A 17,406-nucleotide genomic window follows, 5' to 3' on the forward strand; every position below is an offset into this window, starting at 1 on the left:
TGAGCAGTTCTCACAGTTCAGTACCGTGAACACTACCCAGTAAGTAGTACTCACAGTGCGGTGAACACTACTAGATGATCAATGTTTTGTAAAAAGTACTCAGAGCTGTGATCACTCCACACTGATTATTAGCAATGATCACACAGAAATTGTAACCCCAGCACACTTGGAGTCCTTCCCACTGAACATTTCTCACCACACTAAAAAGGGACACCGTTGTAAAAAAAATGTGACCGTGCGACCACATACACGCATCACAGGATCGATGCCCCTTTCTCTAACGAAAAAGGGGCGACATTTTTGTCAACTTACCATATCCCTTTTTGGGATAGGTATCAGTCAACTATTAAACAAGGGGTTTGAAGAGGCATCTTCCTTACGTTTACGCAGGGTAATAGTGTCAATTTGTTTTCAGTTGTGACATTTAAAACAGAATATGATTACAATGTACAATTTTGGAAAATATGACGATGATTATTTTTTCAGCTCCTGTAAAACTGACTTATTAGACTTTTAATTATTTCAGTGACATCGTCGAAACGTTTTAAAAACGTTTTATAATGTTCTATTAAGGTGCATATATTTCAAGTTATGCAAAAGTATACTCTATTTTTGTATGCAATACGCGCACAATTATTGAAAAGCACTGAAAACCTGTCTATGGATAATACGACATTATCCGTGTCCATGATAACAAATATAAATAAATGTACTTATATACAGAAGTTAAAACAATTACCGTAAATAAACCAACTATGTAGCTATTCTGATGTTCTGACCTCATAATGGATAAAAAAATCCCTATCCTTGGGGGAATACAAAACATAAAATAGAACTAGAAACTGACCACAAAATGTGTTTTTCATTCCTGCATAACTTGTGGAAGAAAATTAGACACATGTATTAATATGTATCAACTTCTTCAAGTACTTTTCTGTTTACCTGTTTGTAATGCATATAAAGTCACATTAGTATGAGTACCTTTAACAACAGTTTAACTGTAAAGTATCAATAATTGTCATTCTTTGTATCAGATAATCTTTTTGTGCCATTATTTGAAACATTTGAAAAGGATTTATAAGTTCTAATTTTCAAAACTATAAATTAGTGATAATGAATGGGTAAAATTTGTATTTTAGCAGGAATTTGACCTTATGACATATTTTTTTTTACCTTTAAATGTAACAATTTAAACGTTTTACAATTCGTGAAAGGTGTGTTGCAATAATTCTACAAAACAATGCATACCAGCAGTTTATTTCATCAAAAGTGAATGAAGAAAACCTTATTTTTTTACAAAAAGCACCTTTTTCATTTTATGGCGGCCATCTTGGACGCCATCTTGGATTTCTCAGCTCACCAACACTTATGCCAACATATGCCGGCACTTTCAGAATCTACAAACTTTTACGAACATTTCGGTGTATAACATGTCTTGTTAAAAATTGGGTCCGGATTACCCCTAGAAATAATGGACTTTCTTGGCCGAACTTTAACCCCGCCAAGTTTGACATAGAATGTATATGACACTGAAAGATGATAAAGTGGGTGAAAATAAAACGAAGATATTGGTAAAAATGCAAGAATGTAAATTTTTCTGCATTATTTCAAAAGCGTTGCAACGGTTTACAACGTTTTGCAAAATATGTTTGGTTATTTATTAGGATATTTTGCAAAAATCTTATGTCAAAAAGTTTGCACCACTAGCCACTTTCACATCAACCACATTTTACGGATTTTGAAATTATTTTTCGCCTAAAATGTGTGGGTTAGTCTCTCATGCTTGATGGTAACTCATATTTTCTGAGTGCCCGAGATTTCGAGGCAACGATGCCACACAGCTGTACAAATACTTTTCAGAGAATAATACATATATACTTTACGTTGAAGATAAGAGATACGCCCCTAAACCGCCAATATATTGCTTCGGTGTAATGACCAATATCATCTGCAGACATGTGCGCTTAGATGAAGTGTGAAAAAATGTGTCATATTCAAACAGTACGGGATCTAATATCACAGCAGTTTTTCTGATCTATAAATGGTAAAATTAATTTGCTTCGCACTGCGAACACTTCGTTTTGATTAAAAAGGCACACCATCATATAACACCACAACAGTTAGTCTTAAGCAGAATGAAAATTAATACAACTGTACATGTTACGTAGCCTGAGAAGAAAAAACAGCCCACGTAATGCACCTAGCTTGCCAAAATAAAAAGCCACCATGACATAGAATTTGATAAAGCCAAGAGTTTTTTTTTCAAAACATATAACGATAAACAAATGTACCTAGAAATATTTTGTACGGTAAAACGACAGGTTCGTCTAGTCTTATGTGAAAATAAAGACACCACGGTCAAGTTTTCGTAATAGGATTCTATTGGAACATGACAATTTTGATGATTTTTTGAATAACAGGAGCATTTCTACAATGCAGATCTTGATTAAATTTCTTACGAATGTAAATTTACATATTAACTTTCATTTGGCTGAATAAAACAGGGGACTTACTAGGTATAGGTCAAACTAGCATAAATAGCATTCCATACATATTCTATATACAACTGACAATTTTTATGAGCCACCAAACATAGCTAGACCCATTTTAGAGAACAAAACTTACTTCATTTTAAAGAGTTATGATAAAACTGACATAAAATGAAGAGAAAAGTAGTGGTCATGTATCTTCTAAGGGAGATTTCTCTTGTCACATTTGCTTACTGTCAAATCACATCAAACTCACACTGCTGTGACCTGGAAGTACTACTCATACTAAAATTGAGTTTCACTTCACCAAATATAACTTCCTCTCCCAATTTTTTCTACTAAAATGTCAAAAATACACCCACAATGAAATTTAAACAGAAACCAGCTTTAATTTAGACCTCTCTGGCCATGCCAAGTGAAAAATAAGTGTTCAAAAACCTGTCCGCCATTACGCGGCTAGACCAGATGGCTCCCACGCTGGTTCCTGTACTATAGTTATGCCTATAGAGTAAATGCGCGAAATTTTACTTCCGTTACTGAGGAATGGGCCGATTGAGAATTCATCTATCAGCCAGGGATCAAGTGAAATGATTGGTCAGTAATGTTTTACAAATCAAAGAACTGAATTTTCTTTTTCAAAACTGAACGTTGATTCACTGTAATAACAGTAGTTAATCACACACTGACAACATTTTCTAAATTTGATATGTATTGTAAAAAAAAACTTTCACGAAACGGAGTTTTTCCGCCATTCCCATGTAAATAAGCGCTCAAATCATTCACAGGAAAAATACCCAAATATCACTATTGATGCGTTTTTCGTCCGTTACGTTATTTCTTGAAAATAAATGTGTTGGATTTATGGCAGGCTGCACATGCCTTGATGTTATAATCATTCTCTAGGAAATATAAATCTTATTGGACTTTTAACCTGACGACACACATGAAAATGACGCCACACATGACATCACACAACCAATATAAAAACGTCAGTATGGAAATATATTATATTGACTTTTAAGGTTCCTTCATATATTTACAGTGTTTAAAAATGACTGCAGATACAACTCTACTGTTCATATTGCCATAAGATACACGTTATGTGGGTTCTTAACATTAGCTTGAGACCTTGATGTAAGTTACACATACTGGTTAATAGTATACTGCGTGAATAACACCATGCAACTAACTTACAAAAAAGCACAAACAACATCAAAACAGTTCTGAAACACAAAACGTTTTTTTTTTAAGTTCTCATGCACACTGACCTTTTTAGTATTGTCGGATGAGGACTCGAACGTGTAGCTAGCACCGCCTGAAGGTCCAGAACTATATTCTGTAAAACGTTTGGACCGAATGGACGAGGTGTGGGAAGTTTCAGTTGTCTCAGTTCGAACCACTGTAGTCCCTGCAATTACAGTGGCACTGTGCGATGCACGTGGCGAGTTCGAGCCATCGGAATCACGGCAGTATACGACGCCGGTCTGGTTGACATGTATACTGGGGGTGCATCCCATGACTTTGTTCCGACAACAACAGGTGAATAAATCCGTCTTGAATTTTAAAATTTAAACGGAATACTCAACAAATGTGGCTGTGCTGTGGTTGAAGCACTACATGAATATATGTCACTATGGTCTGTTGAAGTTTTATTGTCCTAAATAAATCCGCTTTATTTCACTGCAATAATATCTTCTAAGTAAATCCATTCTTGTTCTTTCCTTCATGTGAACTAAATAAATCCATTTGAACATTCAATGCATGAATATGTATGTGAATAGTAATAAAAGACCTAAATAAATCTACAAATTATCTAAATAAATCCGGTTTCGAGCAGAATATAAATTATAAATGGAGTCGTTTCCTTGCACTAAAGAAAATTTAAAGATCCATTTAATACGTTCTAGCAAATATTTGTTTCGGAGAGAGTTAGTGCGTTATTGCGGAAAAGATTCGTGTTGTGACAGTCGTCACTGTGTGCTAATGAAAAGTCAGTTATGTTCCGTCCTTCTCAATATATATTCCACGCATTCCATTAAGCATGTAATATTTACAGATACTTTTGTTTCATTAAACCACTGTTCAGTTCAAATTAAAGCACTATATTTTCCATGGCTTCGTTTCAACTGAATCCCTCGATGAATTTATCGCCATTTAATTGTCTTCCTCAAAATATGGTGTATACATGTATACTGTTATGTAGACAACTGGTTTTATTATTAGAAATTTATGACTTTCATTATTACCTTATATTTTTTTCTCCAATACCTTTCCTCTAAATCCATTTCCTCTAAGCTGTCACTGTTTATACACGTTAGTTAATGTTCTCGTTTTATTTCTGTCAGTTTTAGCATGACAATTGTCAATACACTAATCAGGGGTTATTGATGAGTTTTCCTGGAATAAAAGCAAAAAAAGTGACGCCCAAGGATCAAAATATTTCCAGATTCGCGCCACGTTTTCATTAGATGTTGCAAATCACGTATAAATTCAATCAGACACTTTCGTTGTCACTTTTTTTATCGTCACGAGTCATTATATACAATGTAGCTTCCGAATTCGTTTCTGTGTAGGCAGTATGAACAGATCCGCGGATGTTGATTATTATTATTATTTCAATTATTCCAGGCTGTCATCGGGATTCCGTAATCATTATACATGTGAAAAATAAATATCGACACGTGGTAACAAAATAGTGTTACTATCCGGACATAAGTGGTATAGCGTGTCATTTATTAATTTTAATGTGGGTTACTAATACAAGTCCTGCGTGTTTATTCATTAATTGCTTTCCAGTCTAATTGTAGGCTGACAGTGTGAACTATGACTGTGTATATATATATACGTAATGAATACGCGGACAGACGCGGACATGATGGCCTTGAGGGCAAGTCAACGTACGTAATAGTGCATTAAACGTTAAGTAAATGTATATTTCCGACATTATCTTATGTATCATAAAAGACGCGCTTTTAAGAAAACTATTAATATGGTAAAATGGCAAAGTAATTCTTTTATATATATATATATATATATATATATATATATATATATATATATATATATATATATATATATATATATATACAGGCCGTTGTCAATCGTCATGGAAACCACTTCATTTTCTATTTAAGAAACATAATAGATATACTTGACCCAATTTTGCACTATACGCCTGAATATAGTATTCAACGAAAATAAGGAAAAATACTCTCTTTTGATTAAGAAATAAATGAAGTTAACGCATACCATGAACAGTCTGTTAATTAAATTGCTTTATTCTCCAGAAAAAAAAATAAAAACTATATTAAGGGACGTATCACAAAAAAAGATTGAATGTAATAAATTGCTTATAAAACCATTAAATTTATTTAAAGCCTATTGCAAATAAAAGAGAAACTAAATGAATGTATATCCATTGCTACGTCAGTACAGTAAATTTCTAAATGAAAATCTTAATGACAGTGAATGTGTCTGGTTTTTATAGGAACATATGGTGGTGTATGAAGAACGTCGAAGCCTATGGAAAAAATATTGATAATGGATAGCTAATCAATACTTAACAACAGGTCGACGTTTTCCATCACATCTTCCGGTATTGTTTTTGTCCGTGTTTGTCGAGACTGTTTTTTTTGTACTCCACGATAACTTGAGAATCGAGGCACAGCCTTTCTTGTGAAAATCCTCATTTGAGCCGTGTCATGGGAAAACCAACATAGTGGGTTTGCGACCAGCATGGATCCAGACCAGCCTGCGCATCCGCGCAGTCTGGCCAGGATCCATGCTGTTCGCTAACAGTTTCTCCAATTCCAATAGGCTTTAATAGCGAACAGCATGGATCCTGACCAGACTGCGCGGATGCGCAGGCTGGTCTGGATCCATGCTGGTCGCAAAGCCACTATGTTGGTTTTCTCATGGCACGGCTCATTTGTATGTTTGGTCGTGTTTCGCTCGAGATAAGGATTGAGACAAGAAGTAATCTGTTTTTCTTAAGATAAAAAGAAAATTGACAAATCTCTGCTGGAAATAAGTGCTCCTGTCCTCAGATATCAAAGAATCCAGATAGGAATGACACTAATCATGTTGAATTAGAACGTATAATTTTGCCTTTTGCATTCCGTGTAAATACACGGCAACAATCCATTTTTAAGTGCTGAAGGCAGAGTTACTTTGTCATTGGATATTATTTTATGCTTAAAAAAGCGGGTCCTTGAGAAGAACGCTGGTCACCCGGGTGACTTCCGAGGTCAGTACAGCCATGTCTTATCATGATTGCAAATGAATCGGACAATCTTCAGAATGAGCTATAGCCAATTCCAGATGACTTTTAGTAATTTTAATGGGCGGATACTGCAAGATCAGGAACTGCTTGTCCGTTAACGAAATAATTTCACAGCAATGTCTCTTGGTGACCATGTACCAAGCATGTTTCTTGAAAGCAATCTGCTTCATTTAAAAGAGAGCGGGACAGCTTATGAGAGTTCTCTATACAGCTATACACAGGAAACTGGCAATGCCCCCTAGTGGCTAGTTTTTTTAATGAATCAGAATGATCTGAAGTAATGTGGTAGAACATTGCTGCGAAATTATTCAAAGAAGCTTGCCTGATTCTTTAGTGTGCCAGTACACGGGGCTTTTATTCCAATGTTCGTAATTTCTAGCTGGCAACTCGCGGTCCACGCCGTCATAGTGTTACCACCATATACATTATAAAGGTGTGATTAACACCGTCAACAGGTTTTGCTAACAGTATAAATACGTCGCAATTAAATATTCGTGTCTTTATTGCATTGCATGATATATTAATGTCTTTAATTAACTGTCGTGGAAATACCTGATATGTTTTAACATATTATAATATGATTTAACTGGCGGTGTAATTCATTAAAATAATGTAGACTTACAGGGACAAGGATTGAGAGCCCCGATATGTAAATTAATTAAAGAAACTTATGCGCATAAAACACATCTTAATTGGACATTCATCCATATTTATATTACCATATTAATTAACAGACTGCAATACATAAAATGCCGATTTTTCAACGTTTAAGATGATATTTTACAGTTATGATAATTATATTCTTATATTACGTTCAAGTTTTGACTGCGTAGTTATCACAGTAAATTACATAAATTATATTATAAGACAACCTGGACGCTTTAATAAATAAATAATTCTGTCCGGACCTCAATGTCAGTATTTTTGTAATTAACGACGAATTCACGTAAATTCCAAGTTGCAAATGTTCAAGTTTGTCCTTTTAATTTGGTGTTTACATGTGAAAGAATTATATCACTCATGATATAATAATACGCATCAAAAGAAAATCACTGTTTTAGAATATCATTTCCATTCCAACACGATATCAAGGCCTGTTTTGCGTGTTTTTTTTTTCTCAAATGCGCGGCTGTTACGTTTGACGTTAAGACGTAATAACTGCGACGTACAGTGGTTTTGTCGCGTAATAACACACAATTCATTGGGTCATGTTAGAATATTCTTATTATGTTAATGATTTTTGTTCTTTTAAAACTATATCAGTTTTGTCAATTAAAGGTCCATTACTAAGGGAAAGTGAGTTGGCAATTTTTTTCATAGCCAGTGCATAGACTTCTGCAAGACACTAAATAATGAAGATTGGCAGGTCAAAATTTACAGAAGGCCTTTGGAACTCAAAGAAATGTATGTGTATTATGTTGAAATTTCAATGAATCGACAGAATGACCCCCAGGTCTTTTTAACTTTCTTCATACTTCATAGAAAAATAATTGTACATATACTGCGATTTATTTCGAATTTCTACATACCAACTTTCATTTTCCAATAAAATGAAATAGTTTCTGTGCTTTTTAAAAGAAATTAAAATGTTCACTTTCCTTAGTATTGGACCTTTAACATATGATAAGTTTTGGAGATATATACTTTGGCAGAAAATCTTGTTATATAGATCAAAATTATGAAAATTCTGTTCGATTCTTGCTATGTTTTACGTCTTATTTGTTGGCATTAACCATTTGGCTCATGAAAAACAGACTTATTCAACATACTCGTGTATCGTACACCATTTTTTTAACCTTAAAAGATTCAGATATTATATAGACTCGTACATGTATATTTAGACATGTGATGATAGTAACTGTCTGAATTTGAAGCTGTTCTGAATATTTTTAATTCAATTATGAAAACACACACACACGCACGCACGCACACGCACGCACGCACGCACGCACGCACGCACGCACGCACGCACACACACGCGTTATTTTCGTGGGGAAAATCGTCTTGATAATTTCGGATTCGTGTAAATTTCATAACTATCTATTTTTCATTTATAATTTTATCAATTTTCCAATTTGTTCACTTTTTTGTGCTTACTAAGATATCTTAGAAGGTTTCAAATGAATTCAGCTATAAAAAGGGTCAATATATCCGTTTTCTCGTAATTTTATGACCCAAAATAACTATAATTTACAATAGAAACACTTTCTTTGACACTTGTCCATGTATAGAATTATGTTCCCATGACCACCTTAGGAAAATGTATAACATCAATGGTATTGTCTCTTAAGATAAATTGAGCAAAATCATTACTCTGAAATAAATTAATTGACACAAACTCTCTTTTTGTTGAAGAACGCACCCCTGTGAATTAAAGTTGAAAGGCTGCATGTATAATACATAACATGAAAGTACTGAACACTGTTCAGTATTCTGAAGACCGGGAATCTCAGGGGATCGTTTGTAATCACGACACTATTATTATTGTAATGTCATATCAAAATGACGGGGCGTAAAGAACACGCATCTTTGATTAGAGGAAAATAGCCCAGGAAATCATTTTTGCAAACATTGGTTATTTTTCATTTTCAGATTTTACCGCGTATTTCACGCTATGTTCGATAAAAAATATTTCATAAGTAACACAATGAACAACAGCAGATGCAGACAGTGCTTTTTACCTTTACCCTGCTAAATTTCTGAAATGGACTGGTCCGTCATTCAATTTGGGCAACGCCACTTGTTATTGAAAGGAATGTTCCCTGAAAAAGTACTGACTGAATAGCAAACAGTGCAGACGACGATAGGCTGACCTTAGTCTGCAAAGGCAAAATCAAAAGGTTAAGTTACATATATGGTACGGTGTTCCATCTGGACCACCACGTTTGTTTTTAATTTCCGCTCTAAAACACGGTGTTCGAAACCATGAAGAGGAACCACAATGACGAAAACTGGAAACAACGACAATGAAAGCACGATGGTAAAAGTCGAAATCATGTAGGTGAAAACACGAAACTACGACAATGAAAGCATGAAACCTCGATTATTAAAACGCAAAAAAATACCATCGCTTTGACTTTGGTCAGTGTGCTTTCTACTTAAGACTTCCACCACCGTTGTTTCGACTTTCACCATCTCATCATCGTGGTTTCAGCCTTTGTGTTTTCACCATCATGGTTTCGTTTTGGACTTTCACCTTCTTAGTTTCGAGTTTTCACCAACGCGATTTCAATTCTAACCGTCGTGATTTCAACTTTCGAGGTGTGGGATTCAGAAATAAAAATATCAGTGGTCTAAACGGATCACTAGAAAGGAGAATATTTTTGCGGCAGTCAGTCGCATTTTACGCAGCATTTTATGACAAATTTCATTTTCGTATATCCCCCCCCCCCCCCACATTCCCCACCTACCTTTGATATGAACGTGTTTGAAAATGGGGAATATTTCTTTTTATTTAGATATAATTTCTAGTTTTGCATTTGATATTTATCGGCATATTCTAACAATCTGAAAAAAAAAGTTTTTAAAACTCTGTGTAGTTTCTGAATCATTTTCATGCACTCCTCTCCGCGCAACCTAAATAAGCAAAGGGATGTAATAATAGTTTTTCAAACTTGCATTACTGGCAAATTTCAGCTAACGATAAAATTGTTTATGTAAATCTTTAATACGATGCAATAGCTCTTAAATTAATATCATTCCTTTAGCAAAGTGTGTTTGTCAAATTTATACTTATTTAAAAATAATTGTGTCTTTGTCAGACAAAGGGTAGGAAAATCAAGTTTTAAAAATACTTCCGAAGAAAATCTGTGTTGTATTTTAAGCGCTAAATAAAAACAAATAAATTGTAAAATGAGCAGATGGTAAAGTTTCGAACAGTCCGTTACTTGTCCAAGACTTGATTAACCAACCACCTTTCAATGTATCTATATATTTTCATTTCATAGCTAATAAAGCAATCAAATTGATTTCTTTAATATAACTTGTAGAATAAGAAATCTATATCTGTACAATGTTCAAGAACGAATGTGAATTGGAATATGTATCAATATTTGTTCCTGCATCAAATTCAATGACAAATGGCGCTCATTATAAACTCTCTTTCAAGTCCCAAGTGAAATCCTGCTAGTTGTAATTCCAAAATAAGATACTCTAACAAGTCACTAATCGATATGCACGAAAGGGGATGATTAGACATAAGTCACGTCGAAAATAGACAATTCTTTTGATGAATGAATTACTTTGATTCCCGATAATTACATCTCCCGTCGGTTAATGCAGGTAGATTAAGCACAGGCGCTTGAAGCTCTATCAATATTATAGATATATGCATTAGCATACCCCACCCACCTAATATACTATGAAGTAGTACAGATCTACGATCTCTTCAAGAGATCTAACCTGCATATATATATGATAGATTTTATCAGGCCGATGAAGATGTATTAAATTTTAACGACAGATATATAAAGGGCGAATTTCAGGTAATGTTTGATGAATTAGATATTGAAATTTCAGAAGAAGAAATAACTTTGTCTGTCAAGCAATTAAAGTTAAATTCGAGTGGAGGGTCAGATCTTTTATTAAATGAATTTCTCATACATGGTATCGATTATTTACTCCCATATTTATTCAAATTGTTTAATACGTGTATGACTAACGGTTATTTTCCAGATTCTTGGAGTGAGGGTTTGATTGTCCCTGTTTTCAAAAGTGGAGATGATAAGAATCCAAGTAATTACAGAGGCATTACTCTTCTTAGTGTTTTAGGCAAGCTCTTCTCGCGAATTTTGAACAATAGGCTTAATAACTGGGCCGAAAATTACAGTGTATATATTGAAGCGCAGGCAGGTTTTCGTAAAGAGATGAGTACGGTAGACAATATATTTGTTTTAAATGCTCTTATTTCACATTGTCTAGGTAATAATGAAAATTTGTATTGTGCTTTCGTCAACTTTACGAAAGCCTTTGATTTTGTAGTGAGGGATATTTTATGGTATAAATTAATAAAGTTTGGTATTAGAGGAAAAATTTTAGTTGTCATTAAGTCAATGTACGAATGTGTTAAATCAAAAGTAAAGTTAATGAATACTGTCAGTGACAGTTTTTCGTGTTTTTCAGGAGTTAGACAAGGGGAGTGTTTATCTCCCTTTCTTTTTAGTATGTATCTCAATGATATAGAGGAAACTTTTGTTTTAAAGGGTGTAGAAGGCGTAGATATAGGAACATTGAAACTGTGCTTATTATTGTATGCAGATGACATAATTTTATTTTCAAAAACAGCTGAAGGCCTGCAGCGCTCGCTTAATGTTTTAGCAGATTATTGTTTCAATTGGAAATTGTCTTTAAATACCCAGAAAACAAAAATAATGGTGTTTAGAAGAGGCTTCCACAAAACTTACAATTTTATTACAATGATACCCAATTAGAAATAGTAACAAAGTTTAAATATCTAGGTGTTATATTCACGAGCGGAGGAGCTTACAATGAAACTGATAATATGCTATCGGGACAAGCTCTAAAGGCAATATTTCAGCTAAATAAATACATATATAGATTTACCCCTTTCGCACCAAAATTTTTGTTAGAACTATTTGATAAATTAATAGCACCAATTTTAAACTACTCCTCAGAAGTCTGGGGCTTTAATAAAGGCTTGAAAATAGAACGAGTACACATGAATTTTTTGTAAACGCATTCTAGGTGTGAAACTATGCACTCAGAACACTTTTGTATATGGAGAAAATGGTAGAATTTCATTTATGTTTAGACGTTTTTTATCTATAATTAGATATTGGTTAAAAATTTGCTCTAGTCCGGACACAAAATATATAAAAATTGCATATAAGATGTTAATAACAGATTCAGATGTTTATCCAAACAGGACAAACTGGGTGACTGAAATAAAATTCTTATTATCAAAATTTGGTTTCTATGAAGTGTGGATTAATCAAGGTGTTGGAGATGTAAACATTTTTCTTTCAATTGTAAAACGTTTAACAGACAATTTTGCACAAGATTGGCAAGCAAGTTTAAATGAATCGTCCAGAGCTCTGTTTTATAGATCTATTGCATTTTTTGAATTTAAACCGTATTTGAATATTACAAATGTTACTAAATATCGTATTGCATTATCAAAATTAAGAATGTCATCTCACAGACTTGAAGTAGAATGTGGTAGATGGAAAAAGCCTCAAAGAACTCCATTTGATGATAGAAAATGTACAATATGTAAGTCTTTAGAAGATGAATATCATTTTATCATAGAATGCTCACTTTATTCAGATTTAAGGAAACAATACATTAAGAAATATTTCTGGCATTTGCCAAATTATGTTAAATTTACTGAGTTGATGAATTCTACAAATGAATATGAAGTAAGAAAACTATCAACATACGTTTTTAAGGCGTTTGAAAGAAGAAAGGTGTTCTCTAATATTTAATTTCAATAATATCGGAGAAGATTAATTGTATGAATTGCCAGGTTTTAATGTTATAAAATTAACGAATAACATGAGACGTCTAATCACAAATACGTTGATTCATATGTAAATTTGTCTCTCCCACAAATGCTAGATTTGTGTTGTATTTTATATATTGTATAATGTGTTGTATTTTATATATTGTATAATGGGTTGTATTTTATGTATTGCATAATGTGTTGTATTTTATATATTGTATAATGTGACTCGCTGTATCACCTATGTTCTCTATATTGATGCTTTGTTCATGGGCCATAAATGGCTTATTACAAATAAAGAATATCATATCATATATTATTGATTGAGCTTCAGACACCTGTGGATTAAGCAAGTCCGGGCTGTAATTACGAGAATAGTGGCGTCAAAGTGTATATTATGCAAGTCTGGGCGGTAATTACGAGAATAGTGTCGACAAAGTGTAGATTATGCAAGTCCGGGTGGTAACTATGACAACAGTGGCGTCAAAGTGTAGATTATGCAAGTCCGGGTGGTAACTATGACAATAGTGGCGTCAAAGTGAAGATTATGCAAGTCCGGGAATAATGGCGACGTGTATATTATGCAAGTTCGGGTGGTAATTATGAGAAACATGGCGTCAAAGAGTATATTATGAAAGTCCGGGCGGTAATTATGAGAAACATGGCGTCAAAGAGTATATTATGGAAGTCCGGGCGGTAATTATGAGAAACATGGCGTCAAAGAGTATATTATGAAAGTCCGGGCCGTAATTATGAGAAACATTGCGTCAAAGAGTATATTATGAAAGTCCGGGCGGTAATATGAGAAACATGGCGTCAAAAAGTATATTATGAAAGTCCGGGCGGTAATCGTGATAACAGCGGCGTCAAAATGACAACTATAGTTCTTGACCTCAATCAGTTTTGACGCAGTTCTCTACAACACCCTTGGCTATACTATGGAAATGTGAACAAGGAAGACACCTTTTTGTCATTTAATTTTGCGAAAGGTAGTAAATTAGTATTACAACTTTTTATTGCTGTTTTATGCACATATACATTTTTGACCAAGCGTTTTGAGAAAACCTGTTATCAAAAAAAAAAAAAAAAAAAAAAAAAAAATCAGTCAAGCAAGTCCGGTAAAATCTTACACCGCATATGCAGAGAAGAATTAAACCAGATGAAATACATTATTTTCTTGGACTTGTCATGATAACTTCGTGGTATATCGAGGTAAACCAAGTGCTAATACTATCTCGAAAAGCAGTCTTATACAACATAGCTGAAAATGCGTTTATCTGTGAAAATGGTTTTATCTTTTGGCAAAATATATCAAAATAATCAACAAATCTGTACTAGCACTCATTCATCGTTTTCTTGTATGTTTAACAGAGATGTTATACGTAAGAACAAAATACATTGCGCGAAACAGGATATAATACTAACAGTTTAAGTACATAAGTTATGTAAAAAGAGGGTAATATTTTTGCAGAATTTTCAGCCAAAAACTCTTGCAAAAACTAGTGGATTGTAACCAAATCACCATCGATCTGTATGTTACAATCATATTATACCAGTGTACCAAAAATGAACTTAATCCTCCCATCCTTTCAAGAGTTATCACAGGAGCAAGGACGAACGCGTATATAGACAGACGGACGCACTGACGTGAAGACTCCAGTATATCCCCGGTTTTTAAATTTCGTTTACGAAATGCGTCCGTCTGTCCATGCGTTCTTCCTTGCAGCCTGAACCTGATGAGTAGACGAGGCACAAGCGTGAACCTTATAGGCAGAACAGGCCCGAGCGTGAACATTATGGAGCATGAACATTGTGGGCAGAACAGGTTCGAGGTAGGACAGGCGCAAACGCGAACATTATAGGTATCTCATGTTCTAAACAAAATGGGGCAGCCACATAATAAACAATGACATTATTCCCCTTTAACAACTGTACTCGTACGCCCTATTTAGACGTACATGATGCTTAAACATGAACATTTTTGTAAAATATGAGAATAAGACATAAAAATGAGATAAAGTCATTGTATGCTGTCGTCGCTTTCATAACATATATACACTTAAATTTGCGTTGAATAAAAGAAAGAATTGCACCTTAATTTTACGTATTTTTCATTTGGAATAAGAATCAATATAAAACTTTAGCCTACTATAAAGAATGACTGTCTGAACTGATATTTATCAATTTATTATAAGTTTCAGAAAATGTTCCCTATTTGCGAGCCAATCCGTATTATCTACAAACACTACAAACCCCCATTACAACTTTCAACCATTTCAAAAATATCTGGAAACATTAACTGTGTCAAATTTGCATGTATTGTACGAAACACTTGTCAAGAATGTTTGAAATGTTGTACAACCGTAATCTACAAAAGTTCAAATGTAAATCATATGTAAGACTTACATAATATGTCCTATTGTTCTATAAAAGGTAAATAGGGCTGAATTACATACACCCATGTTAAGATTGTCTGTGAATAAAAAGTTGTTAAGGTAGTTCTGCACGTTTGGATCGATTTTTTTTTCTACAATGTAGAATTTGATAAAACTCTGATTTTTCAAAACTTCAGAATATACCTAGAAAATTCAGCAAATAAAAAGGATAGGGTCGTGTGCTTGATTTTTTGCTAGACTGATTTGAAAAATATGGACCTCACGCAATATTTCATAATGGGAATCTATGGGAAAATCATAACTTTCAGAACATTTTCGCGAATAGAAATTTTTCTACAATGTAGATTTTGATTAAACTTCTCAAAGTTGTAAATAAAGATATGGTCTATATTTGATGAAATAAAATGTATAGGTCCGTGTGCTTATTTTTAAGATAGTTGACCGAAATTAAAATGAACCGGACATTTCACGCTAATTTTAAGACATTATTTTGAATTATTTAACGTGTCATATATTTTAGTACCATATTTTGACATTAGAAATAAAGCAACAGCGTCAAATGTAATAAATTTACACACAGGTTGCGATTAATTCATAAAATGATTTTCGTTTCCGTACGCCAAATCCAGGCTTTATTCTATGTTTTCCGGATAAATGACGTTACGCCATCACTTCCGGTTAATCAAACGTGCAGAACTACCTTAAGTTCAACCTTAAAGACATTACATGGCGAGTTGTTGTCAACTGTACCTCTTACGCCATACCGACAATAACATGTAATTCTGCAGCGTCCTTTTGTAGTCAAACACTCTTAAAGTGTCTCATTCAGTATAAGGGACGATTATAATAAAAAAAGAACATAAAAATCGGTTAGAAAATTAAACTGGGTTTCTTTGACACTGACCCTTGAATTTTCCAAATAAAGAATGTTAGTCTAGTTTCTTACTTTAATTATATACTAATCAACAATATTTAAACCTCAAAAAGTAATTTCTACAGAGAATGGAATCTACAAGAACGCTTCTCCGAGATGGAAAAATACTGTTTCAATTTGAATATTAATCAAATCTCATACAAAAATAATTTCCTCGAAATAAATTTTTGATTTCAAATCTTAGCTATGAAATATTGGCATTACTGAATTTCACAGTTAAGCCTACAATAATTTATATAGTGCTTTTATTTTGTACGCGCGTAATAATACGCGGTAAGAAAATTAAACGGACAATCTAGACTAGTGAGAAATATAAAGATTTATGCAACCATTAATGCGCACCATTGATCTTATCATGTGTGCATTTAAACCATCAGCTCCTGGTAAAGCTAAGAAAAGAAAGAATCAGAAAGAACTAGTCCACTGACCCCCTAACTTTGCAACTGAATAACTGCTGGAAATGTAAAATAGGAGAAAAAGAAGCTGCAATTATCAACTATTCTCCTTGGACACTGGACCATTATTTCACAGAATGGCTTGAAATGCAGGGCAGATAACTCAAGCAAGAAATCAACTACAGATAAGTTACTTCCCATAACAATAACGAAAGAGGTAAGAATGAACAACAAAGTTGTGAGTAATGATAAGTTGCTTCTGCTGTTAACGAACCCTCTACCACGCATTCAGTACAAAGCTCTTCTCGTCAGTTACAAAAAAGATTGGGAATGCGGAACAGATATCTCGAAAATCAACAAGACGGACCGATCACTTATACTAATGATCATTTTCATTCCCGGAGATTTAAAAAAAGGACTGTGAGATTCGAAGCTGAAAATCAGCTAAAC

At 33.8% G+C, this 17,406-nt stretch overlaps 1 protein-coding gene across 4 annotated transcripts in view; it reads right to left on the minus strand.

Annotated features, from left to right (window-relative positions):
• The window catches only part of LOC123523048 (high affinity cAMP-specific and IBMX-insensitive 3',5'-cyclic phosphodiesterase 8B-like), a 292,542-nt gene that overhangs the window by 183,510 nt on the left and 91,626 nt on the right, over window positions 1-17,406 (minus strand). For 3 of the 4 annotated variants that reach the window (XM_053549384.1, XM_053549382.1, XM_053549383.1), the window contains exon 2: window positions 3,758-4,886. The exons of the other annotated variant lie outside the window; for it this stretch is intronic. In XM_053549384.1, coding sequence (XP_053405359.1) covers window positions 3,758-4,006 — 249 coding nt within the window. In that variant the 5' untranslated portion in view covers window positions 4,007-4,886. The remainder of the gene's footprint in view (window positions 1-3,757; window positions 4,887-17,406) is intronic. 4 annotated transcript variants of the gene reach the window in all.

Source organism: Mercenaria mercenaria, chromosome 8 (assembly GCF_021730395.1).
Source record: "Mercenaria mercenaria strain notata chromosome 8, MADL_Memer_1, whole genome shotgun sequence".
Lineage (NCBI taxonomy): Eukaryota > Metazoa > Mollusca > Bivalvia > Venerida > Veneridae > Mercenaria > Mercenaria mercenaria.